This window comes from Medicago truncatula, chromosome 4 (assembly GCF_003473485.1).
Source record: "Medicago truncatula cultivar Jemalong A17 chromosome 4, MtrunA17r5.0-ANR, whole genome shotgun sequence".
NCBI lineage: Eukaryota > Viridiplantae > Streptophyta > Magnoliopsida > Fabales > Fabaceae > Medicago > Medicago truncatula.
In genome coordinates, this window is record NC_053045.1 from 51,998,676 (window position 1) to 52,026,351 (window position 27,676).

The window sequence follows — 27,676 nt, forward strand, 5'->3', positions numbered from 1 at the left end:
TTGAATGTGAAATCTCACCCCTTCTGTTTGAATATTGTCTCTACGTGGATAACGTGCAATAACCAGGATTAGCTGTCGAAGTGAGTTGACTCTCTCACGCGTCATCTTAGAGTTGCTCTGATACGTAACGGGATGGGGATATTTGTATTGTTTTTCATTTGTTACGTATTTTTATGATTTATGTTGATGAACCACCTAGAATGGAATTTTAATAAGTTGTTTATGTTGAGGTCGTTGTGCCATTACGTTGTTTAATGAATGTTTTCCTCTGCAATGTAATTTGAATTATTGATAAAATATGTTTAAATAAATAGTAATTCTACTCTATTTATCTGTTTAATGAAGTGTGACATCATGTTGAGTTGTTTACTCTGATTATTATGTAAAAAAAATCAAGTTGGGAAAACGGGGTGTTACACTACCCATGTCTCCGGCGTGTATGGGTAGTATTAGATTTGATTTTCCAAAATGGATTGTGAACAAATTTGAGTTTGGCATAGTACATGATAGACCAGTCGGTTTCAATCGGTTCCAAATATGAGTTTGTGGGGTGGGCCGACCACTGAGTCTAAAGAGGGTTTTTCACATTTTTCTCTAGTGACCTCCGCTGCTCTCAGTGTTAACTGTTAAGGAGTTCACTTCTTACCTCTGAAAAATGTAAGATGAATATATTTATATTTTTGTTACTTTTTTTTTACTAACTTGAGATTTTGATATCGACTATTTTCATAATTTCTTTATTTTTGGTCTAATTAAACTTTTTATCCTTTTAATTTATAATTGTGTGATTTTAGACCTCCTAATTTCTATTAAGTGGTTTTGACCCCTAGATGAATTTATAATTGCATAATTTAGTCAAAATTTGGTCAAAATGTATGTGAGTCTATGAAATTAAAAAGGGAGTAAACTAAGGGGTTAAAATCACTCTATTAAAATTATGAGGTTCAAAATCGCTTGGTTGAAAAACTACAGAGTCGAAATCGCTCAATTGAAACTAGGGTCTAGGGGCTAAAAATACAATTAAACAAATTTACAATGATTTATAACAATATCATCCTCCTAATACCATAGAAGTTAGCATGACGCATTGCAACTCAAATGTTGAGTTGAAAGACAAAGTAAAAGAACCAAACATAAATCTAAGTACTTATCTTTAAGGTATGTCATTGAAAACAAGAGGATTAATATAGACATGCAATTCTAGATAGAAAATGAAACTTCTTCATCATATATTTTACCTTTCTCAGTTTCTTACAATAAGAAAATCAAGGAAAATCAACATTAGAGCTAGTAAATTTTCTCTTCTTAGACCAAAGCCATATCTTAGAAACAGAAAAACTTTCACCTTTGGTTCTGTTCCCTATCCTCTTCCCCTCCACATTCCCACTTTCTTCACTTCTTAAGTCATCATCATCACAACAAGATTGTGACAAAACCACTTGCAAATTTGAATCACCAAGAACATGATATTGATATGAACCCATTGAATAACATCTTCTCTCATCCAAACTAGGACTACTACCATCCTCCAATCCATTATTTCTGAACTTTCCAAGTCTCACAGAAAACACCCTTTTCCCAACTTTTTCTTCTTCTACGATTATTTCTCTTTGACTAACCAAAGAATCATCAACATTCTCCAAAGGAAAACTAGAGCTAGAGATATTTGCTCTACAAAGAGGACAAGTAGAGTTTGAGAGAAGCCATGTGTCAAGACAATTCATATGAAAAGCATGGCGGCATATAGGAACCAACCTCAGCTTCTCCTGCTCAGAAAACTCACATAGACACACAGCACAATCAAAAGGTTCCTTCAAACCCAATAAATCTTGGTACTTGAAAAGAGGAAGAGTGTCTATGAGAGATTGTTCTAGACCTGAATCATGTAAATGGAATAGGTTTTGTAGTTGCCTCTGAAGCGCAAGGGTTCGAGTCGATTCTTGAAACCTGTTGGAATTATAATGAGATGAAGAGGATGGTCTTTTTATCACAAGCCATATAATTAATTGGAAAAGTCCATAAAGAAAGAAGATAATTGCTAGTACTATTATAACCAACAAAATAACTGGACTGATTCTGCTTATTGATGAAGGAGTTGTTGTTACTTTCTCGTAACTGATACTGCCATCAATAGGAGGAGCTTGAAACACAGTGAGAGGTGGTTGAGGAGACGGAGATGCGGCTGATGCCATGTAGCACAATGTGAAAACTAATCTTTTTTTTCATGTGAAAATGGAAACTCAATGATTCTATACATAGAGATTCTTCAACTGCATGTGGTATTTTCTAGCATTGAGTTTGGACTTTGGAATAGGGAATAACAAAGAATGTGGCTATGAAAACTAAGAAAGATTTTAAGTGTAGATTTTGTAGTAAGAACACTTCTTTCTTTTTTATTTTAGTTATATACTAATGATATAATGGAAGAGGAACAAAGATTTTGTGCGCCACTACTCCTTCAAGCATTTCCACCCATCCAATGCATTGACAATTTCATGTAACTATTACATTTTGACTAGAATGTTCAACTAGAAAGCTACAAGAGCCAAAAAAAAAAGAAAGCCAAATGATTAAAATGTTGACTTATAACACAGCTTGCGAAGCCTAAACTCTAAAGATGTTTCTATATTTTTTGGGTGGCTTCTTTTTGTCGAGTATAGATCACGATTAAAATCATTGCAAATATTAGTGCCTGTAACATGCTCCGGAAATCAAGCCATTCCTTGCATGATTGCACCAAAATAACTATTCATGGCTTAGAAAATAAATAAAAAACAAAGCAACATAAATTTTGTTCAAACATTGGTACATTGTTTATCGAAAAATAAAATATAAAAGCCGATTCTGTGTTAGAAAAAAGGCTCAAGACTCAAAGAACGCTTAAACCAATGTAGTAAATCTTTCTTTTATTTGGAGAGGGTCAAATTATGATTATTGATATCCTAAATGACAAAAATCAAATGGAAGGGTCCCTTATTCTTGCACGCATGACAACTAATTAAATTTATGATTTTGTCTGTCCAAATTAATAATTACGTGTGCAAATGAATCTAAAATGGCTTGTTCACACATTCGGCTGTTAATCACATACATTACTGTAACAAAACACTTGTGGCGTCCTGTTTTCTGTGCATGAAATCAAATAACTTTGAAGTAGAATCCAAAGCACCATTCATGAAAAATAAAATCTCGGTCAAAGGGCTGAAATTACCACGATTAATTCTGCCCAATGAAGACCGAATAACTTAAAATAACAGTGGGACAAGTAGTAATGTTCTATTCGTTTTATATGTATTTTGAATGGTTGATTAATGGAGTTAGTTTTTTTTTTTTTTTTTGAAGAGTTGATTAATGGAGGCTTTTTTCAAGAAAAAGTGATTCTAGTTGTCATTTCACTTTTAAAAACCTTTACATGTTAAGGAGGCAAATTCTTATTGATCTTTGCTTTGCAATAAAGATTGGTCTAATCAGTAAGAATTTTGACTCAATATCCCACAAAAGCATGAGTTCAAACTCCTCTGCTACTAATGTTGAAGTATGACAAATCTCACACCTCTCTTTCAAGTCATCACCTATTGAGAATATGCAAATTCATAGGATTGATGACAGCAAAAGAAGGGATATTACATCACCTCTTTATAGGACTATAACCCTTCAATTTGGAAGAAGTAAAAATAAACAAGAGGACTTTTGAGGATTTCATTTTTGGACAATCAATATTTTACAAATTCTTTCTGCTATTTTATTACATACTCTCAAACAAAGAAAATATTAGCTATAGGTATTCTCTTCACATCCCTTCAATAGCTTCTACATGGGATGAATTATCTTCAATTTCCCTTTCTTTACCTTATTACAAATTTTGAATGAAAGAAAAATGTTTTCTGTGAAGATATTGCAAGCATTCACAATTTTCAGAACCATTTTTCGTTTTGTATTCATGAATCAAGACTCCAATTACAAGAAATATATTTCAACAATTGCAAAACATATATTTAGCTAATTATATGAGACATAACAGCTAAAATCTTCAGCATGTATCTATTATTACATTTCTGGTTTCCTTAAATTCGGAAAGAAATTTTTTTTGTTAATTATTAATATACAAATTACAATTAAAAGTCTAAAGCCCTAATGACATTATAGCTTTGTAACAAATTACACAGGAATAATAGTTATTTCAAGGGCACAAAAAAATAGTAAATTATAATAATCCTACATCTTATAATTATAACTGAACAAGTAAATGTGTGGTAATACACATGGACCTTTAAGGTGTTTAAAGATCAGCACGGCCAGGAATTTCATCATCACTGGATTGAGTTTCTGCTTCACTGATGTCCTCCTCATCACTCTCCTCGTCATCAGCTGTGCCGTTGGTAATGTGTTCCTTCTTAGCATACCGCTCACAATACTCTGTCCCCACAAATACCACAGTACATTTACACAAAACAGCCCACATGTAAAAAAAATTCCCCAAATATTCAGTTATATATGAAGTAGCCTAGAGTACAAAAATTATTTTCTGTTTGAATAATAATCAGCTTTATATTATTACGAGAATCAGCTTTATACTATCAAATAGGGACCAAAGTCTAGACGACTGTCTGCCCAAGATATTAATCCATTCTATATACAACTCGAACTTATTAATGTAGGGGTATGATTGAATGAATTACTGTAATGGATTTGAGGCAAGCAATGTAGTGGGATCATTGACTCAAAAACAAAACCATTATGTATCATTTTCTCATTAAAAAAAAACTGCATGGGGGTATTATATTATCAGAAAAATTACCATATATGAAAATATGCTCACCTTTAACCTTTTGGTCATACAGCTTTTTATCCTTCATCATTAAGGATGCTGCATCGCCATTCAAAGGATCTGATGCATTTGGATAAAGCAAGAGTTGTGGAAGAAAAACTTCAAAGACATTTAGAAGATCTGAAAAAGTAGAAACCTTGGTTATATCTATAGGCATTAAGAAAGTGGAGATTCCATAAAATCCTGTTGAATTTTTCGCACATGATTGTTTACCAAAATACATACACAATACTATGACAAATCAAAAGAATTCTAGATGTTAGATACTTGAAACTATTACAATGAAAAGCCTATAACAAAATTACCGAACATTGGACTCCATGATTGGTTAATGACGTCCAAGCATACAGAGCCAGATCTGCAGTGGACGAAATGTAAAAGCAGAATCAGCCATAATCCATGTACACAGACCCCTACCAATATCAAGTTGTTGCCATGAAAAAAATTCTTCACTCTTGTACAAATCTCGAAACATTAAAATTTATCCCTAAATCTAAGAAGTATTAGATACAGTGTCAACCCAGATCAGTGCAGAAATTACATTAAATAAAAAGATCCATAAGCATATGAAGTGCTTACAACTCATCAACATTCGGGTGGTATATTTTGTTCACAAAGCCGATAGAAGGGGATTTGTATGGATATGCATCAGGAAGTTCAACACGAATTTTCCAGACTCCACCTTCATAAAGGCCTGCAATAATCACAAAAATAACAAATCAGAACAGCCAGATAATTTAAAGATGAGTAATTAGTCTTTGCACTCACAATCCTTTTTAAAGATTAGAAAATCAGTATCAAGCTAAAAAGACGAGTCACAATATACCAACATTAGATGAAAATTAATGCTAGAGAGATAAAAGGAACTCCTAGTTAAAGACTGATTGCCTCTCCTTTTTTTGTCCATGAGGAGGGGGGAAAATCTTCAACTAAGAAGCACTCATTGAATAATTTTTCAGAATTTTTCAAAAAAAAAAAAAGTAATTTTTCATAGAATAGTGTTAACAGCACACTTTGACACTCTCTCCAACACTTCGGGTGAAATTTACGCAAGACCCGCTAATTTAGTGGATCCATTTTGAAGTGGCGTGACTCACATGAATTTCACTTAATCATAGGAGTGTTGGAGGTAAAGTGCTACAAAGTGTGTTGCTAGCACTTCTCTTTTTCATATGTATGCACAGTTTCATCAAACAAAAGACTAAGCCGGCTCTAGAATATTGACAGTACTTTCTTTTGGACCATGAAACTCCACATTGAATTCAGTGAGTCCATCATTTATTGTCTCCACTGTATAATCACTCATCATCCTGTAATAAAGGAAGCAATATTTGAGAAATGTGACCATGGAAACTTTTGATAAGAATGAATAGTGCATATATAAGGTATATGTAATGTGTAAATATTGTAAGTGATAGTCTCAACTCATCTAACAGATATAAAAGTGAACTATCACACTCATGCTTTCTAGCTCTAGAGTCTAGACTGATGGTGGAATCATAATTAGGATTTCCAGGGCAATGCCAAGTCCCACATAATAAGGATTGTTTGAGCAATGCCAAGCCCCTCAAAACTTCAAAAGTTTCAATCCATCGTCATTTTTTTTTTTTTTTTTCAGTCTAAATAGAATGCAGACCGCTAAAAAGAAAGCAGAGAGAAGGAATTCATTTGTGATGAGAATGTGCTTTGACCAAGTATTACATGATTGCAGTTTACTTTCAAACACTGGGCATCAATAAACCAAAAATGCACTAGAAAACAAAACCATAAAAAAGGCAGTGTTTTAATTCTATAACAGTGCAATACCATGGCATTGCATTAATACAATAATGTGTTGTGCAGAAGGGCCTCCGAGAAGCCATGACATTCACCTTCAGGCTCAAGCCTGACAGCATGTCATAAAATAGATCAGAACATGAACGATGCACGCAAAACTAAAATGAAAAGATTACCAAAGATTTCTGCAACATTTAGTTTGGGGCAGTGTTCATGGAGGGACAAAGGGTTATCACAGTGAGATTCTCACAGAATGTGCCAACAGACGTAAACTTAGACTGGGGTACTTTTGGATTAAGTTCAACTTCATTTATTCATTATTTCATCTATTATTCTTAGTAATCTGCAGATTCCTATCCCCGTGAAGAAGGGTGACATCTGCTATGAAAATGTTGATTTCCAATAGTTCCCTCAACTATATTTTGTACGCACTATGGTTCAGAAGAGTTTAACATTAACGTAGGAAACAATAACATTATGAAGGAAGCTTGTTCATAACATTATGAAGAAAGATTGAGAGTGCATTGAACTGTATGGGGTAATGTGTTTCATTCATCAATTCAATTGCCAGCATCGAACCTGAGTCGGGCAGGTCAATGCCCTTAGACAGTTACCACACCAACAAAGGGGAGCTAGCTGTACGGGGGTAATGTGTACCATCAACAGCAACTGACATTAAAGTTAACTATACATTTAACTGGAAGTTAATGTTTTTAAGTAAATCAAAGTTAGAGGGTGACATAAGCCGACGGGATTCATCAAAAGGGTGAAGTGTACTTTAACCCATATGAAATGGAAAATAAGGCACATGCACAACATACGACCTTACCATTACAAAAAGTAAAGCATCAGAAAACCCCCTTGAAGTTTGGTTTGATGTGTCTAGAGATCAACAACTGCTTGACTTAACTTCAAAGTAATGTTTTTACTTGAAACTACTCTATATGGGGCTAAGTAACAACAAAAAGATCTATAAGTATGCCGGGAAAGGCTATACTTCATGTGATTAAAATGCATCTCACTATTTATAAATTAATCCAATTCTTATAAATATAATGCCTGTCTTACTACATGTGTAAAAAACCGACAAATATAAGGTTAGTTCTAAAACCGACTTAAAACCATAAATAAATCTTTACATGTGTAAAAAACTACAGATTCTTCCCAGTGAGTCAAAAAACCCATTAAAGTAAATAAATATTCACCCACATTTTGAACTTGGTTTATTGATCAAATGATATCTCGATAGAAATAAGTATAACCATATCAGTGTGCCAAATTTACTTCTTTGCTACATGAATAGTCAAAACCAAATTCCAACTAAAACATATTTCAACTAAAACATATTTCCACCAACTTGAAAATTAAATCAACAACAGTTTAAAAATGGTTAACCTATCAACACATAGTAAAACAGTTTACTCACAATTTCATTACATCCATTTCTCTTCTCTTGCTTGGAGATGACATTTTGACTATAACAAATCACTTATTTCAACCTGCAAAAAGAACAATTACAATAAGTTATTTTTCTGTCCAAATATACATATTTGTTACACCTTTACCACAATTAAAGGTCTGGATTTCAGTAACCACCCATAAGCTCAAAATAACTTTCATTATATTTAACAGAGAATGTGAACTTGTTGATATAGCTCAATACATGTCTTGACATGTGTGTACGCATCATACACACTTTAGTCCACAAAGATTCACGAATCAGAAATCAAAGGAAAATGAAAAAACGTCAAAATAGATTCGATGTTAAAACCAATGATAAACAGACAAGTCGATATTGATCAATTAATGGAAACTGTATCATCAAACAAAGGCGTAATCAAAGAAAAATAGAGAGTAAAATGGAAAAGAAAACTAAATATTGAATGTTCAAAAATCATTAGACTAAAGGATAGACTTACTGATGCAAAAAAATGAGATACAAATGAAAGACATGGCATCATAAAACAAACTAAATATTTTCAATCGACAATGTGGATCCAAACAAGACATATATGGACACCAACATAAATCAGACAGTCACTTAATGGATAAGGATCCACTGAAAAAAGGAGAAAGTAGACCAGGAAAACTACGCAATATTGTGCTCAGTGCCATCAATGATCAATTTGACATTCAGTCATCAAATCAAACCAAAACAGAAAGAACAATAAGTTAGTTGAAATCCATCTTAGCGGAAGGAACAATCATTTCTGAAAGAGAAGCATCACCCACTAGATAATCACATGAGGTATAAGTATTAAGTAATCAAACAGTAGCATAGTATGGTCAAATTTCAGTCTACATGTAGCAGATCACTATGCATATACTAACTAACAGATGAAGCAATTAGTACATATATATATTAGGAAATATAACAAAGTTTTCCCCATAGAAAGACATGTTGATGCATAAACTTCTGCTCATCGCATAATAGACTGTTAGTTTATTGGCAAATTTACACTGAATTTCGACAAAAACATAGACTTGGTAAGAAAAGATGCATCCAATGTAAAAAAATCAATTAGGATAACAGAAGCACCGATGTGAACAAAAAGTTGAACACACGTAGCATCCTTCAGAGTATCAAAAGACAAACAAACAAGAACACTAACACAAAAAGTAAACAATGAAAGGATGTCTTAAGCTGTAAAATATGGAAGAAGAAACAAAAAAAAGGCTATGAAATGTTAACTTTTTTGACATAAGTACAATGTAGCACAAGTGCAAGCTTCATCCGACACGAAGTACAAATACGACAATGTTAATATCTGTTGCAAACTTAGTAAAAAAACAATCTTTTGTAAACGATTATATCCATTTCAAAAACGGATAAATACCCAAAAATTCTCATTTCAGTTTGATCAAGTTTGCCAAAACCAATGCGGTAATAAAAAGGTAAAATCAAATTAATTATTAAAAAAAAAAAAAAAAACATCATAGAATCCACCGACTGAACCATGTTACAAAAAAATATGATTTATGTTCTGATTCAGAGATCTATGGCGACCCATTTAACCAAAAACTGGAAAATGAAACAAAACCCAAAAGAGGATTTATATATAAGAGAATCAAAGTTGCAAGGTATTGAAGAAGTAAAGGTGAAAAATGAAGGCTTGCCTGAAACCCTTAATGGCGATGGCGTTGAGATGAAAGAGAGAGTGATTGGGAGAAACGAAAAAAGGAAGAGAGAATGGGGAAAAGGATATATAGGAGAAAGAAAAGTGTGCGTGAGAATGAATGAGAATGAGATAAAAGGGAGAAGATGGAAAACCACGTGTTACCAAAACCTTACGTTAGCGTGGCAACTCAACTATGTTTATGTCTCTTTCCCATTGCTACGTTCCCTCAAATTGCTACTATTTTTTTTATTTTCTTTTCAAATATTCAATTATGTTAATGTTAATATATGAAAGGAGATTTATTTAAAACTTTGGTGATGGCAACATTCTTTCGACACATAAACTTTGCCTGATGACAACATTCTTTCAACATTAGATCCATAATTTGGTAATTTAGATCCACTAAGAATAAGTTCAGGTAAGTTTGCAAGCTTTATAAATTTGAAGATTCGAAGAGAGAGATAGTGGAACTAAATGGACAAGAATATATGGGAAACATTGTTAAAATGATTTTTACCTTGGAGTGTATAAGATAAGAATGAAAGTCTCAATAAGATTTTGAATGAGTCATTTAAAAAGAAATCAACTAAACGACAATAATGTGGGACTATATTGGAATCAAGTTGGTATTATGTAATTTTAGATTTAGTGGCCTATTTTAAAGTTTATTACCTGTATGATGTAGCATATAATAGTCCAGTCTTACCAGCAATCCAATATTGTTCTATTTTTTGAGGTTTTATTTTAAAATAAATCAATTTTCACAGCAATTTAATGTACAAAAAATAATTTTTTTATGTTTTGAAATTCCAGTTCACCTAAAAATCAATACCATTTTTCCTATTTCTAGATTTTGTTTACGAGAAGTACATTCAAAACATGTTGAACACTAAAATGTGAATAAATCTCTTGTACCAAATTCGAACATTGATTCATCGCTTTGTGATAGTGTAAACCCCTTACTCTAGATCCAATCCCCTTACATCAATATATTCTTGTCCTAAATGAATCAATACCATTTAGGGTTTAGATTCCTCCATACTAGACTACATAAACTCTAGAAACGTGAGAGATAAAGATGATAAATCTTAATTAGAAATGATGTTTGGACATCAAAATATTGATGCCAAATACAGTATCCTTGAAGGTTCAAAGACAGCACCCAATTTCACTCTGCTTCTTCAGGGCAGCAACAGTAAACTGAGAGTCTTTTCTTTTATTGAAACAACCATAGTATATATCAAAGTACATCCATATGAATTCAATTATTATGTATTGAAAGAAAATGATTCAAAAGTAAGACGTGAGCAAGGATTTTGTCCTCAAATGAACAAATTTCACTTCACATAAACAAAACTCAATACAAACAAAAAACCAAGCAATTACAAAGTTTTGCTTTGACTGTTAGTTAGCTACTAAAAGTTTATTTTTTTTGCCAAGGATTGTCTCCATAATAATAGGCAGTGCCAACCATGAGTGCCACTGTAGCACCTTGGACAACCACACGAGCCCTCATTAACTTCTGACCTAATTGAGAATTACCTTGTCTAAAGCTGATTAAGCCAGCCGTTAGTACACCGGCAGTAATAAGTGCGCCTGAAATTAACATAGCAAAGTTAATCAAAGGATACTAACCAACAAAGTTAAATGACAAGCCGAGATAATCACACAATCAAATCACCAAAAGAAAAGAATGTTATGTAACAATATCTAATCAGCAAGTAATGTAAAATTGACGTTCTAATTGTAAAGTTTCGAATAATGACTAATGCTGCTGCATTCAATAGCAGAAAACAACTAAAGGGCAGAATGGGAAGAGAAAAAAAGACAAAATTTATCGAGGTTCGGAGCAATGCCTACCACCACCACCTCAGTCTCACTGCTGCAGCTTTCGATTCAAAATCAAAGAATTCCCAGCAGTTTTGTGATCCCACACACTCTAGATTACTTGTTCTCTCTGTGATCAATGAAACACTCTTCGGTGAAAAAACTCATTCGCTCTCAACCACCCAGCAATGTTTACATATGCTGCCAATCAACCCCAAGTAGCTACAGAAAACAGTTACAAGCTGGTCACCCAAGCAACTAACAAAACTACTCTATAGATTGGGATATCACAAAGCTGCACCAGGCCTAACTAAGAAGCTAAGTAAATATCCATCAGGTTCAACACCAACATTGTCAATTCCCAACTTCAATGCATATACCAATGAAAATTTGACATAATCAAATTCCTTTATTTTTCGTTTGTAAATGCAAACAGACCCAATATTATTTCCAAATTCGCATGCATGGTGATTTCATTAGAGAGATAAACCACAGCTGAAGCATGGGTACTTGTAAAGTGGTGAAGTGCCCGTACCGGGTACTCGTGGTACTCCATTTTTGCTCATTATTGTGATGTGAGTGAAATTTTTGGCTTTCTCTTATACATCAATATGACAATACAATATTACTTGTGTGTTTGAGTTTCTTTGTTGTTGTAACCAACTCTAAATTTCGACTTTCCAAGCAACTTCATTGATGACATCTTAAGTAAGTTCAGCAACCACAATAAACTTATAGCACTAATATATCATCCTTCACAAAATAACTAGTGACTAGTGATTATTTGCCTAGTGAACGAGCAGATTCAATATGAAGCAAAGAATGAAAATGATGCACATCAACATATGCAAACTAAGATAACTAAATCCAATCCAAGAGCCTCAATTTACAGCTCACAAATATCAATAATTCAATTGCAGCATCATAAAGCTACAAATTTTCTACTCAACTAGAATTTCCAAATCATAAACTACGTTTCTTTCAGTAAAAAAAAAAAAAAAAAAACAAGATCATAAACCTAATTCGAAAATCAAAATTAACAGAACAATACAAAGATGTGAACAATTACATAATGAAAACGACAAGAAAGAAAAAGGGAAAATAAAGAGATGATTGTGTTTTACCAATGGGAACAAAAGGGTTCCTAACGCGCTTCTTCTCTTCAAGAAAATCTTCGAAACCGGGTTCAGGACTACCCATTTTGATGGTTATACCCGAATTGAAGAACTTGAAAGAAAGAAGGAACCGAACGAGAATGTATCAACCGAATCAATCAATATATATGAAACAAAGAGGGTCTCGCGCTATTCCAAACAAACACCGTCTTTACTTGTTCTTTTTTTTCTTTTTTTTCTTATGTCTGTCTTAAATACTTGTTTTTTTGTCACTGACGTGTTTGTATCATGTCCATTACCTAGTACTTTTTTTTTTTGGTTCAACATTGATTAAGCGATTGTGACAAAAAAAATTATATTACCATTAATTAACCAATTTAAATTTCTTATGGTATTTCATTTCATTTATAATAATACATTAGGGTTAACTAATAATATGGCAAAATCACATTTTTAGTCTCTTAACTTAATTTTCAAGTAACAGTTTGGTCTTTTATCTTCTTCTTTTTTTCATTTCAAATTTGTTCTTTTTGTCATTTGCATATATATGGTTTTTCATTTATGTTTGTATATGAATATTAGATTTGAATCTTAAAAATTCATATGCAAATAGATCAAAAAGACAAAGTTAAAAGGAAAAAGAAAAGATAAATGACTAAATTGTTACTTGAAATTAAGTTATAAGACTAAAAATTAAAAGTTGCCTGATAATATTATTTCTAATTCAATTGGTTAGCATGCATTTGGATCATTTTGTCTAATGGTAGCAATTACATAGAGGTCTCAAATTTTTGATTGTATGAAAATAAAAGTTTAGTTGTGAATTAAGACCAATCACAAAAACAAAAACAAAACTTTTGATTTAAACCTATTGGTGGATTGATCAACTTGCTTGTTCAGTCTTCTTATTTGGTTTTGGTTGTAGCTTGTATTCTACTCCATTCTTATGTAAATTCTTGTTTCTTTGAACATCTTATGTTAGAATAATTTTTCGGATTTTGTTGTGAATTTTATTTTAAAAATATAAATTTTTATTTTTGTCTGAGTAATAATTACACATCACTAACTTATTTATTTTAACAAATGTTTAAGAGCATTCATTGAAATTCTCCTAATTTTTAGTATATTCCTTGACTTTTCTAAAAAGAAAATAATTATTGCAACATTCCTTATTTTATTAACTTTTTAAAAAATTCTAAAAAAACCTGAGAGGAGAGTAAGTTTGAAACGAGGAAAAAATATATTCGCTTGTCCTAAAATGAATACTAAAAATAATGGGTTTTGTTAACCAGTCATGTTCAATTAAATAAATAAGTCAATATGGTTGCACACCAAGAAAATAATATCATAGATAAAATAAATTAAAAGTGTCATAATCATAATTTGTAGACTTGTGTTTGATGATAATGTTCGTAGGGTGGTTGGTGACGGAAGGGGTATCTTTTTTGGACGAATAATTGGGTGGGAGGAACTCCCTTACGGGTTCATTTTCCTCGCCTTTTTGAGTTGGCTACTAATAGGTGGGTGGTTGTGGAGGAGATGGTGAGGAGAGGGGTGGGACGAAGGGGGAGACGCCTTTTAGCTTGTGAGGAGGAGAGTGTTACAGATTGTGCTGTTTTGCTGCATAATATTGTTTTGCATGATCATGTTCTTGAAAGGTGGAGGTGACTTTTAGAACATATTAACGGTTACTCCGTTAAGGGAACATACTGTTTTCTTACTACGGTAGATGCACCTCATGAACGTGGTCAGTTTGATGACGTCTGGCATAAGCAGGTTCTATAAAGGTATCACTTTTTGTTTGGAGACTTCTTCGTAATCGGCTTCCAACCAAAGATAACTTAGTTCGGTTACAAATTCTACACCACGCAGACAATGTGTGCGTGACGGGATGCGGCTCTTTGGAGACAGCGGACCACTTCCTTTTCACTTGCGACATCTTCGGTCGTGTGTGGTTCTTGGTTTTGCAGTGGCTTCACTTTTATTTTGTCCCTCCCCTTGGGATTCGTAATCACTTATTTGCAAGGAATGGAATAACCGTGTTTTTCAACGGCAGGTTGCAGATACTCACAGCTTAGCAGACTCTTTCAAACTGCTATCTTTTCGGGGGCTTAAGGCTAACATGTCCACCTTCCTTTTAGCTATCATGAGTAGTGGATGCATCCTTTGTATTTTATGGGTGTTATGATGTAATCTTCATGTTTTTGTCTAATTCTTTTTTTGGGTGTGTTGTTGATGCACCAATAACTTGACACTGTATCTGATTTTTTGTGACTCTCTCTGCAAGCCTTGTGCGAGATTAGTCACCAGTTATTTCTAATATATTCTATTTTGACTAGTTTTAAAAAAAAATAACACTTGCAAAGCCTATATCGATGCTTCAAAATCAAAATTGTAACGTGATGAAAATCAAACAACATTTATTTACAAAAAAAAATATTATTATAGTATTTATATTTAGAGATATTTTTATTTTCAAATTAAAATATATTGGTTCTCTTATAAAAACAAATAGATTGATTTTTCCGTAAATTCTGTATATGAAATGAAGGGATAAATTGGTGAAAGTTTTTATCACGTTTAAGGAATGAATTCGCTATTTTGTTAAATTGCTCAACACCTATGGTTTATTTATTTCAACACATGAACTTTATGTATCTGATTTGAGATATATGTCGTATGAACACATGAAAAAGGCCGGGATTTGAACCCCGGACACCCCACTTCTCCATATATAATTGTGTGAGCTCTATCCACTAGGCTACTAGAAAAAGAAAAAAAAAAAAATCCTTCTTGCCTTTTTTTATTAAAAGAAAAATTCGCACCTCTCATTCACACTTTACAATCTACTGAATCTTGTCAATCATTAATGGTTGGATTTTTATGTGATAATAATGTGATGATGTTTTACAATCATCTAATCATTTGTGAAAAACGAGAAATATCATCTAATATTATATGACTAAAAAGTTAGGTGGCGAGTGGCATTGCAGGAGTAGTACAGTACAGTACAATGTGTGTGGCTATAAGCTACTGTGATCAATAGTGAAGACAGACTCATCAGAAATGGAAGTGAAACGGTATTTGTTGGAATGTATTCCATTTGCAGCAATGGTGATTGTAGAGTGTCTTGATGTTGGATTGACCACATTGAGTAAAGAAGCCATGTCCACAAAAGGAATGAACCACTTCATCTTTGTTCTCTATTCCAATGCTCTTGCCACTTTCATTCTCCTCCCTTCCTATTTCCTCATCAACAGGACAACAAGACCACCCCTTTCTTTCTCACTTCTTGCCAAATTTTTCTTCCTCGGCCTTGTCGGGTATGTGTGTAATTGCATTACATTAGTCGTATTATTTAAGGTTTCAAATCGTGATCGCATGATTTGACTGATACTCAAACATAAAAGGCTTTGTAACAGCTTAGCGGCCACAACTGTGGTGGCTGATTATTTAAGGTTTTAAATGGCGATTGCATGGATTCGACTGATACTGGAACTAAAAGATTTAATTGCGGCCACAACTGTGGTGGCTGATTGTTTTTAAAATCTTGATTGTGTCTATTTTCTATCCCTTTATGAGATAATTACTAAATAGAAATGAAGAATCATGATCATTGGAAATTTGCAGCATAACTATCATGCAGAATTGTGTATTCACTGGCATAAGCTACAGCTCTCCCACCCTTGGATCTGCTATGAGCAACTTGACTCCGGCGATCACTTTTGTTCTAGCAGTCATCTTCAGGTAAATAGGTGTGTTGGAAAATATGTGTTAGATAATGTGTTGATAGTACTAAAATATAAATAAACAACCATGTTTAGAGGTTCTTATGCAAACTTATAATTATGCATAACAGTTGGATTATTTTACTATTTCAAAAACCGTTGTAGGATGGAGAAGTTGGATGCTGGAAGCTCAATAAGCCAGATCAAAATTGTGGGGACTGTGGTGTCTATCTCAGGAGCTTTAATAGTGACCTTTTACAAGGGTGCTCCCATTAGTAGCATTCAAACTCAACCCTCTACATCGCAACCATTCTGGTCTCTATTAGCAGAAACCAGTAACTGGGTCATTGGGGGTCTCTTCCTAGCCACTGCCTCTTTATCTCTTGCAATATGGAATATTGCTCAGGTGAGATATCTGATTTGGGCTTAGATTCTAGTGATGATGATGTCTGGGACTACTGATTTGACTTTATTGAGCATTTTTGCAGGCAGAAATTCTTAGAGGGTATCCATCTCAATTGACCATAGTAGCATTCTACTGCTTATTTGGAACCATCCAATGTGCACTACTTTCCCTCATTGTAGTCAAAGATCCAAATGCCTGGAATCTAAGTCTTGACATTGAGTTAATCGCTATAATCTATTCAGTAAGCATGTAGTATCAACCTAAACAAAAGTTGCAAATCATCGAGGGTTTATAGCAATGCTCATTCCTACGTGAAAACAATATTGCAGGCTATTTTCGGAAGTGCAGTGACATTTTCTGTATTGACTTGGTGCATAGATAGGAAAGGACCTGTATTTGTTACCATGTTCAAGCCTGTTGGGATTGCCATTGCTGCCTTTATGAGTGTTGCCTTCCTTGGTGAAACACTTCATGTTGGAAGGTAATTCTCATTTCAAAAATATCTTGTTTGCTATGTTGTTTACCCCGAAGATGGGGATTGTTTTTTTTATCAAACATCTGGTAGATAAAAAATTTGCACTGTTGCAGAAAGATGAAGAAACAAAAATACCGTCATTTTTCACTCTAACCATGGTTGTCACTGATTCTTTGTTGTGTTCGTGTTTGGAATTTCAATGTAATCAACATTTCACATAAACATGTAAATGTTACAAACATCTGCTTTTCATTAACTTTGTTTTGTTTTCCACTTTACTTCCAGTGTGATCGGAGCACTAGTAATCGCCATCGGATTTTACACAGTAATGTGGGCACAATCTAAAGAGAAAAATGTGAAAGGCCTTGAAGTTGATAGATTGCCATCATCCTCGTCTGCCCCACTACTAGAGTCTACGTGAAAATGATTGTTTGTTGTCTACTAATTTCATTTGTGTCAAATATTCAACTCAACAAGCATCAGCTTTTTCAGGAGTATAGCTTGTTTTGTATTGCTTGTCTAAAAGGTATCGCATCTGTGAGAGTAATGAAAATTCTTCCACGTTGCTCAGTGCCCTCATAATTAAAAATAATACAGTAATTATACCGGAAGACAAGCGTAAATCCTACTTAGCTATCTATCATCCCTTTCAAAAACTGGACTCATCATCCCCAAAAAGCATTAGTACATAAAAATAAAACATTCTGCGGCTCCCGGTAACATGTAGGGAATCAATCTAACAAAAATTTAAGTCAAGCTTACACATCTGCATCTATTTTAACCAAAATATTCATGAAAACGCAGCAACCTAGATGCAGAATGTACAAGACTATGACTTGAGATCGTCAGACATTGCTGATGGAATGCAGTGTGTTGCAAGAATATCTAGCGTGGCAGCTTTTGCAGTTTTCGTGCGAAGAACCACTATCTGCATAGAAGATGAACAGTTAACAAGAGTTTCTTATAGCCATTTTTCTAAACACGCAAGACAGATTGAAAAATAAAGACGGACCTGCTCATAATCTAAATCAAATTTCAGATACTCGTCATCACAGCTCTCTACCATTGCGGCCAAGCTCTTAAGATTTTTTACAGGTTTACCATTAAAACCAACGACCTTCAGAAATACAGAGAGTAGAAGACAGTGAATAATAAAGTAGATAAGAGTTATCAGCGTCCAACAAGGAAAACAAAAATATGAAACATTGCTCATATCAACCTGGGTGTTAACGATCTCTTCATATCCGATGTTAATATCAGCCACCAGCACCTATATGTGTCAAAGAGATGCTCAGATACAACAAGGTACTCAGTAAAAACAGCAAAAGGAAAAAGACTAACAGAAGAAATGTACCTGAGAAATCACAACAAGTTGTTCATCTGGTGATTGTGGCATTGCATACAGCAGTTTATCCAAAATCTTGACTGGAGCTTCATATTCATAGTCCTTCCCGTACTGTTTATACATGAAAAATTGAGTTAGAAAAGAATGGATCCACAAGAAAGCTTAGCAAATTTGTATTAATGAATTTACAAATTAACGCCAAAAGTAAAGTAAAATATACAGCTGCATATTACAAGGACTATATACTGCAATTGTCACAACATCTTAGAACGACCCAACTTCTAGCAAGCATATTTTGTGAGGTTGAGTAAAACGTAACCAGAATTCTACGAAAAACTAATAGTGCTACAAACCTCAGAACGAAGATAAGGAACCGAAACCGTTGAAAAAACAAATCCTGCAATGATATAATATGAGGGAGGCTTGCCCTTGCTGTGTGCTGGAATAAGCCTTCTATGACCATCAAGTTTAATATTGAATTTGAGAACATTTGAACTCCGCAATACTTTGATTGCTGCATCATCGCCAGTATATTTCTGTGATATGAGATAACTGAAACCAATGCGCTCTCCATGGCGAAATGGAACTGAAAAACAAAGAGTACAAAGCTTTATTAACAGACTGTTAAACTCAAGCCATTGATATATTTCACGTTGGCCGCAGCAAGCTGGTTAGTTAACTGAGCCCATAAAAAGCAGAGAACAACATAGGCAAGGACTTCATAGTTAAGCGGCATAATGAGATCTAGGAGTTGTTGTGTAATGCACTATGACTGATGACCAATACCGGAGTTTTGTGTCTCCTCTTGTTCATATCTAAATAAACGGAATGTAGTAGAACAAACCTAAACCATAACATGGTACTAATCCAAATAGCAAATGTTAAAGATGGACAGACATGGAGACTGGAGAGGAATAGATTCCACCGATTCTATTCAAATAGTTTGTCGATGTGGAGCTCTTCACTGAAGTTCCAAGGAATTAAGATCTTTTGCAATGCAATTTCTTATTCACAAAATTTACAGCATATGCAAAAGATCCAAATTCATAAGACATATTGTTGAGCTCTGGCATGTTTAAAGAATGTTATCAGTGTCTAAAAGAGGTATAAGTTTAACACTGTTTTCTCCTATCATAGTTGATATCAAGTAAGAACCGGTAAGTCCTCCCATAAGGGGTGTTTTAGTAGCTACTGAACAAATAAAACTACAGTATATGTGAACGTATAAAGAAACTGAAACATAAATATTCACCTGTTCCATCATTGGCAATATCAACCCCATCAAAGCTAAGAATAACATCTGACGGTTTCAAAACATTAGATTCAGGAGAAGTAGGATCGATTCTTCTAATGCGCACACCTTTCTGATCAGATTTCATGCCCATTGCCATTCGTAGATCAGGATTTTCCATTTTCTGCCACTCAACCCCAAGAATAGGGAATCCTATAACAGAAAAATGAGAAAATTTGGTCTAAGCAGATAAAACTTCAATACTTAGATTTTACGACGCTCGGCTAGCAAATTTAAAAGTAAAATTCTACATCTTAGTTCACAGCAACCACATTACCAGTATATCCTCCATTCTTCTCATAATCCTGGATGAAATGCATGATAACTGGCGTTGGAATGACATAACCTATATTCTCCACATCTTCATGTTTGAGGGACTGAAATGCTATCCCCACACAGGTTCCTTTACCATTAAATGCAGGTCCGCCAGAATTTCCAGAATTTATAGCAGCATCTATCTGCAAGAAACAAAATTGATGAAGGAAAACCAGGATACATTAAATGAGCCACCACTAATTGATGAAAGTGGGTAATCAATTGTTCAAACCTGTAAACCTAGAAGCTCTGTGGAACCATGGACATAAGATAAAATCTCAATACGTGATACAACACCACTGGTCACAGAGATAGTGTCTCCACCAATTGGGTAGCCCACAACAGTTACTGCATCTTGAAGGGTAGGCAACTCCCCAAAATCCACAGGCGACATCCCTTGCCAGAACTCATCGTCGTCAACAGTAAGCATGGCTGCAAATGTAAAAGAAAACACATGCATTAACTATAAATCATATGAGAAGTTCAGCAACCAATCCGGGATAGCAGCACAGGCCGTGGAGTTGTGTTAGACCACAAAAATGCTATAGCAATAGTTGATAACAAGATGGCAGCTTCTATAATGAACATGATAGATCCAATATAAATAATGTATGCTATACACATATAAGTGTTCAAAAACATAGTAATGGACACCAGAAAGTGAGTCTGCGAAAGCTCCCATAATGGCCAGCAATCAGTGGTGGGCACAAGCCTGTGAGGACGGCCAAAATGAACAAAGGCTTGCTTCATCCATTAATGATGGTCAAAGATGAACAGAGGAGGGTTTCCAAATATTTGATACCAAATGCCCAGGAATTGACAAACATAAAATACACACACACACACACAGTGAGGACAAAACAGGTCTTCAACCTCCGTGTTGCAATAGTGGTGCGATAATTTGTGATTTCAGACTCAAACCACAGAGCGACAACAGGCATGTCATAAAAACACTGGAACCTGTGTGGCAGGAAGCCACCAGCTACAGTGTGCTGCAACACCACTATTGAAATTCATGCCGCTATATCACAAAATTAACATGATACGTTATAGCACGCACTACGTAGCACCAGAGAAAGAAGAAGACAGTAGCTTAAATCTTGAATTACTGATTAGGACTATTTCAGGTTTTAAAATTTATTTTAAGTAGGATTTGCTGGTTAGGGTTACTTTATCTCTTTTAAATTTAAATTTAAAGTTTCTTAATATTGGTAAGATTGTGCATAACAGAACCCTTATCGGTTATAGTATTGATTTTTATTTCTTTAACTCGATAAAATTCCGATTGAAGTATCCTTATCACGGGTAGTTTGTTTGGGATCGCTTTATTATTTATAGCCTCAAAAAAGGAAGACTAGTATCGGAATAAACAAGTACAAAATCACTTATTCAGTAAAATTTATTTTAATCTTGGAGGGCTTTGCAAGGACGAGTCTACTTCTTGCTTTCATCACACAAGTTGAAAGATTATACCGCATCTAGACCTATGACTCGATCCACGTGGATATTCATAACATAATAACCTTCTTATAATTAGCTAAAAGCCAAAGCATATAATGAGAAGGATCCACACAAATTATTCACATCACCATTGTTGTTGTATGATTCTATAACTGTTTACTAGTTTCATGTAATATATCTTCGAATATCAGCAAACTACTTTCTAACTACATTCAGTTCATTTGATAAATCCAGTTTATTAGTCAGTAATGAATAGAACTGAGGATAAAATGCATAATATATTATAATCTCTTCTATATAATAAGCATATGCAGGTACTCCTCACTTATTATTTATTGCCTTACAATGTTTCGCCTCTATTCTTCATTGTTGGAACATTCAATTCAAGTTTATGCTTGACTTCTGATCATAGCTTAAATCTCATACATAAATCATTCGGTCTTCACAAACAAAACATGATGCATAAAATTAAAAATGTTTGTGAGCAATAATCAAGCAAGGATTAATAAAAAAATGGATCAGCTTCAGTTCTGATCCTCACCTACAACTCGTACATAGAATGATTCAATCTTCACAGACAAATATGATACATAAAATTCAAAATGCTTGTGAGCAATAATCAAGCTAGCAAGTAGCAACAACAACAACCAAGCCATATCCCACTAAGTGGGGTTGGCTACATGAATCAAACGTCACCATTATGCTCTTATCATATACCATATTATTATCCAACTCATTAATCTCTAGATCTTTCTTAATTGCTTCAAAAAAAAAATCTTAATGATATCTATTATAGTTTCTCTACTCTCATTGCTAAAGAATCTACAGGTCTTAACTCTACATGTCCAAACCACCTAAGCCTAGATTCTACCACCTTTTCTACTATAGGTGCTACCCCAACTCTCTCTCTAATGTTGTCATTTCTAATTCTATCCCGCCTAATCCTACCACGCATTCAATGCAACATCCTCGTCTCTCCTACACTTTAATTTTGTGTTGGTTCTTGACAGCCCAACACTCTGTCACATACAACAATATCAGTCTTACAATTTCCGATAAAACGATCCTTTCAAATTGAGTGGTAATACGTATCACATAAACCACTTGACGAAGCCTCGTAGAGGACCTCGCAAGAAATGGAATTTGAGTATTGCCTTCGCAAAAACTACCATGCATTTTTCTCATAAGAGAAGATATCCCAATCCAATGGCCCATGAATTACAATTACAAAACTAAATTTGCTTACTAAGATTGATAAATTTTCCAACTTGATTGATATATATATAAAAAGAAAAGGATAAACAAAAAAAGAAAACACAAGCAAATAATAGATTAAAAGAACTTAGTTACCAATGTCACACTCAGTTCCAATGGCAAGAACGGTGGCCAAATACTTAGTATCAGAACCACGTTTCTTGAGCTTAACCTGAGTATAATGCTCCACAGAATGTGCATTGGTGAGAACCCTCTTCCCACTTATCACAAACCCAGTACTACTAGAGCTATACTGTCTCTTCCTCTGCCATGGAAGCGAAAAGTTCGGTTCTGTATGAACACAGAACACTTTCACCACCGAATCCATCGAAGGCAACACCCTCGTCGACAATCTCTCCCATATAGGGTCCGCATCCATTGGTGTAGCACCCCCAGCTTCAACCGGAGGCGGGACCGCCGGGACGGCACCGTTGCTGTCAGAGCGGGTAAGGCGGCGGCCTGCGGGTGGCTTCTCGGGAATAGCGGGGTGCTTCTTGGGTCGGCCACGACGGCCACGGCCGAGTTGAGAAGGGGGGCCGTTGTCGATGAGTTCAACGTTTCCGACGGAGAAGTCGTCGTCGATAATAGTGGAAGGGTTGTCTGCGACGGTGGTGGTAGCAGTGGTGGTGGTGGTGGTGGTGGCGGTGGTTTCTAGGGTTTCGGGGGTTTTGGGTTTGCGACCTCTTTTGCGTTTATTGTCACCCATTGTGTTTTGTTGTGAGAAAAATAATAACCTCTACTATGTTATGTATCAATTGGTTTTAGGTTTGTATGAAATGGTTCATCTGCTGAGAAAGAAACGGACAGGGTTAAGGGAAGAGCAGGGGAAAGACAGAATGGGAAAGGAGGAGGGAACTAGAAACCCAAATCAAAATTATTTGTTTTATGTGAAATGAATTTTGCTTATTACTTTTTTCACCCGGTCTACTTCTCGCTCTCGTGCGCCATGTATTTTTTAGGGTTAATAGGCTTTTATCCTGACTATATAGACGAAATTTGCTTTACCTCTTGTAATCTAAGATTTTTTGATTTTGGACTTTCAGTGTATATGATTGTGCATTTTCGCTAATGCTATAGGGGTAAACCAAATTTCGTTGTAGAGAATTGTTGTTGACACATTGCATAAGGCACACGAGTAATTTACGTTTTTACCCCCTCGGCAGTTAACTGCCGAGAAAATCCTCGGTAATATGTTTCATCAGATGAAACAACCACCTGCTCCCCCTACATACTATTTTCATCATCAACTTCAATACCTTCTACATTCAATCCCCAAATTCAATATTTTTTTCACCAAATCTTGATCCAAAATCATTCAAGCATCAAGCATAGGAGGTATCAACACACTTTTGACGTAAAAAAACAGGTATTGAGCATTTTAATCCGTTCATTTTTTGATTTTGTTACGGGTATCTACGTCAGTTACGTAGAACTCTGCCATGGGAAACCTCAGCAGTTAACTGCCGAAGAAAAATTCGGTAGTGTGATGCCGAGGAAAACCTCGGTAGTAAGGTACCGAGGAACTCTTGTGAAAAATTTTGACAACGAAAAAATGGCAGCTACTGCCAGTTTTTCAAAAAAAAAATTGTTTTTTTTTTTTTGTTTTTTTGTTTTAATTCATTATGGCATTGATGTTTATGCATTAGTTAGTTGTTAATTCATATTTATGTGTTGTTTAATTATAGTAATAGTATAGAACGCGGAAGATGTTTCGGAAGAGACAAAACTAAATTTTGACCAATAGCAAGATGCTTCCAAGAAATATTTTGATACATTTGAAGAACAAAAGACCACATTGCATGACAAATGTGAAGCAAGTGTACAACGAACGTCAACAAATATGGAAGGCAAATAGAGGTGACAAGAAGCTGTTGCAATATCTAATCTCGAAGTTGGAGGAGCGCAGCTATACTTATTACTCAATAACACAAAGTGAAACTACTACAATCGAAGATATCTTTTGGGCTCATCCAACATCCGTTAAGTTGTTTAACAATTTTCCAACGGTTTTGGTTATGGACTCCACCTACAAAACCAACATGTACAGGATGCCAATGTTTGAGGTAGTTGGGGTCACTTCGATCGATTTGACATATTCGGTTGGGTTTAAATTTGTGACACATGAGAAAGAGGAAAACTTTGTTTGGGTTTTAAAAATGTTGCGTAAACTTCTTACGTCAAAGATGAATGTGCCTAAGGTGATTGTGATCGACAGGGATATGTTTTTGATAGAAATTACACCGACGTATATTTTGGGGTCGAAATTGTAACGCCAATTTTTTGTGGTCAATATATAATTAAAATTATGTAATTTATATTGATATATATGATAATATGACTTTTATTTGATGAAACTAGTGCAATACTTATTTATTTGTTATTAATATTTACGCACTTGATTTATTCGTTATTACATTTCATTTAATTTTGTTCTAATCTATGATTCTTTTCTTAAAGCTTTTGTCAAGTAAGACATGTCTGAGGTTGCACAAATTGAAGGGTGTGTTATGTACTCCGCGTTAAGGTTATGATAACGCCGACGGACTCTCTTGATGATTTGAAGGCACAACTTAACACTTATTTTGAGCATCTTGGTGACAATCAATATACACGTCACTTGTTTGGTCAAATGCCATGCATAGACCTAGGAGAAGATAGAGACAAATACGCATGGAAAACAACAAGCTATATGTTTGGCTTATTCGCGACGATAGCGACGTCGGATTTATGTTTCGGAATATGGTGGAAGATAATATATTATATATGTATGTTCGTTCCATATGCAATTGCGTTGAATGCAAGTAGGGATTTAATTTAATGATGTGTAATGAGTTGTTTAATTATGGACACTTAATTATGGACACTTTGTAACGTTTTGATGAATTTCAAACGTTTGTGTAATTTGAACCAAATGTCGGTTTGATTTAATTATGGACAATTGTAAAAGATATTGTATTTTTCTTGTTTATGACCGAGTTTCAATGTTGTATGATTTATATTGCCTTTGGAAATGCTCTGGTTTAATTACAAGTAAAAACTGGCCGAAAAATGGCTTGGAAATGCTTTAGAATTATGCAGAACCCACTGTTTGCATAATTGTTTTCCTCGGCAGTTAACTACCGAGGATTTCCTCGGGAGTTAACTGCAGCCGGTTTCTTATTTCCTCGGCAGTTAACCGCCGATGGGGCAAAAACGTAAATTACTGGTGTGCCTCAGCCTTATGCAATGTGTCAACAACAATTCTCTTCGTTGTATGGCAAGAGGTAAAAGCTTATTAACCCGTAAATTTTGGCACAATCATATGCATTGAGGATACAAAATCAAAAAATCTTTAAATTACAAGAGGGATATCCATTTTTTTTCAATAATGTGATGCATCGTGAATTTTAATTTCACGACCCATCGCGACATGTGTTTCCCACCAAATTGTTTTTGTTGAATTCCATTTTCCATATTAACTTCCCCGTAAATTCCGCTAAGCCTAATTTTTATTTCGCCATATATTCGGAAAACCGACTTCGCTGTATATAGCAATGTTGTTGTTTTTTTACCGTGGTGAACCAAATTTTGCATGTATAGGAGGGGGTAAAAGTCTATTAACCCTTCTTTTTATGAAAATGTCCATGAGATTTTCAGAATATAAAATCTGAACATCCTCTAAACACCCTTATTCAAGGGTAAAATGTAACACTCATATTTCTATTAAAGCAATTAAACATGCGAATAATACATTTATTCAATAAATAAAGGCTACGTCGTCATTCAAAATTCAAACCCAAAGATTCAAGAATGCATGTATAAATAATCTCATCATTCGCAGCGAAATATAAACCAGAGTAATCCAAATATACATGTCATGAATCAATCATTACATCAACATAGATGCATCTTAAAATCCCAACATACGGGTAATCTCCAAACATAACAAAAGTCCAACAAAAGTTAATCTAGACCGACACAACGACGCCTAGATCAGAGCCAATCTAACTCTATAACACCGATAACGGAGAAAGCTCCCGATATCACCAAGCACAAGAACTCACCAAGTGTAACACCCCGTTTTCCCAACTTAAAAATTTCATAAAATAATCAGAGTAAAACATCACATAAACGGGATATCACACTTCTTAAAAATCTTAAATAGATAAATAATAATTTATCCTTCATCAACAAAATAGCAGCGGAATTAATTCAACATCATAAAAAGTCTTGGCACGCAGGCCTCATCAAAATATCTCATAAATTCAGTTAAACAACTTATTCATAAATCAAATACGTAAAGGAACAAGAAATAGCCACAAAAGATCTCATCCCGTTACGTATCAGAGCACTTAAAGGACACAGTGAGGGATAACCACTCACGACAGCAACTCCAGCTACTTAAGTTTGATCACCTGCAAGTTACTCATACGAAGAGCAACATTTCCAAGCAGAAGGGTGAGATTTCACGAAACAATAATATTAAGCATATAATTCAACAATTATATTTAACAACATAAAAACATCTCATTATTCATCATTGATAATAATATATCATAAATCACTTCATTCATAATAATCACAACTTCACAACTTATCATTTTCGACTGAACAATGCAACTATGCAACTTAGACCTCTTATATGCATGTGGTACCAATACAGGACATCAAGCCCCCATCGATATTTGAGTATTAATATACTTCCAGGGCATCAAGCCCCCATCGCTATTTTGAGCTAAAGCTCCAACGTGTTGAGT

General features: G+C 34.6%; 4 protein-coding genes across 4 annotated transcripts; 1 reads left to right on the plus strand and 3 right to left on the minus strand.

Moving 5' to 3' along the window:
• Positions 1 to 1,207: 1,207 nt before the first annotated feature.
• On the minus strand, positions 1,208 to 12,909 carry LOC11408711 (uncharacterized). The gene is made up of 9 exons (XM_039832806.1): positions 12,675 to 12,909; positions 11,149 to 11,319; positions 6,635 to 6,713; positions 6,059 to 6,138; positions 5,408 to 5,522; positions 5,134 to 5,186; positions 4,820 to 5,011; positions 4,294 to 4,416; positions 1,208 to 2,221 (listed from the first exon to the last, which is right to left on the minus strand). The coding sequence occupies exons 1-9, from the start codon at positions 12,748 to 12,750 to the stop codon at positions 1,266 to 1,268; spliced, it is 1,845 nt and encodes a 614-aa protein (XP_039688740.1). The 5' UTR covers positions 12,751 to 12,909; the 3' UTR covers positions 1,208 to 1,265.
• On the minus strand, positions 3,981 to 9,886 carry LOC11407971 (ubiquitin-conjugating enzyme E2-23 kDa). Its single transcript, XM_003608898.3, has 7 exons — positions 9,722 to 9,886; positions 8,031 to 8,103; positions 6,059 to 6,138; positions 5,408 to 5,522; positions 5,134 to 5,186; positions 4,820 to 4,948; positions 3,981 to 4,416 (listed from the first exon to the last, which is right to left on the minus strand). The coding sequence occupies exons 2-7, from the start codon at positions 8,072 to 8,074 to the stop codon at positions 4,280 to 4,282; spliced, it is 558 nt and encodes a 185-aa protein (XP_003608946.1). The 5' UTR covers positions 8,075 to 8,103; positions 9,722 to 9,886; the 3' UTR covers positions 3,981 to 4,279.
• Positions 12,910 to 15,567: 2,658 nt separating the features above from the next.
• LOC11439129 (WAT1-related protein At3g28050) lies at positions 15,568 to 17,847 on the plus strand. The gene is made up of 6 exons (XM_003608901.4): positions 15,568 to 15,988; positions 16,296 to 16,412; positions 16,559 to 16,799; positions 16,882 to 17,040; positions 17,129 to 17,280; positions 17,560 to 17,847. The coding sequence occupies exons 1-6, from the start codon at positions 15,732 to 15,734 to the stop codon at positions 17,693 to 17,695; spliced, it is 1,062 nt and encodes a 353-aa protein (XP_003608949.1). The 5' UTR covers positions 15,568 to 15,731; the 3' UTR covers positions 17,696 to 17,847.
• LOC11439130 (protease Do-like 9) lies at positions 17,813 to 23,819 on the minus strand. The gene is made up of 9 exons (XM_003608902.4): positions 23,037 to 23,819; positions 20,458 to 20,657; positions 20,188 to 20,368; positions 19,872 to 20,063; positions 18,973 to 19,205; positions 18,629 to 18,730; positions 18,494 to 18,544; positions 18,287 to 18,391; positions 17,813 to 18,202 (listed from the first exon to the last, which is right to left on the minus strand). Exons 1-9 carry the CDS (start codon positions 23,644 to 23,646, stop codon positions 18,104 to 18,106), a joined length of 1,773 nt encoding a protein of 590 aa, XP_003608950.1. The 5' UTR covers positions 23,647 to 23,819; the 3' UTR covers positions 17,813 to 18,103.
• Between the last annotated feature and the right edge of the window lie 3,857 nt (positions 23,820 to 27,676).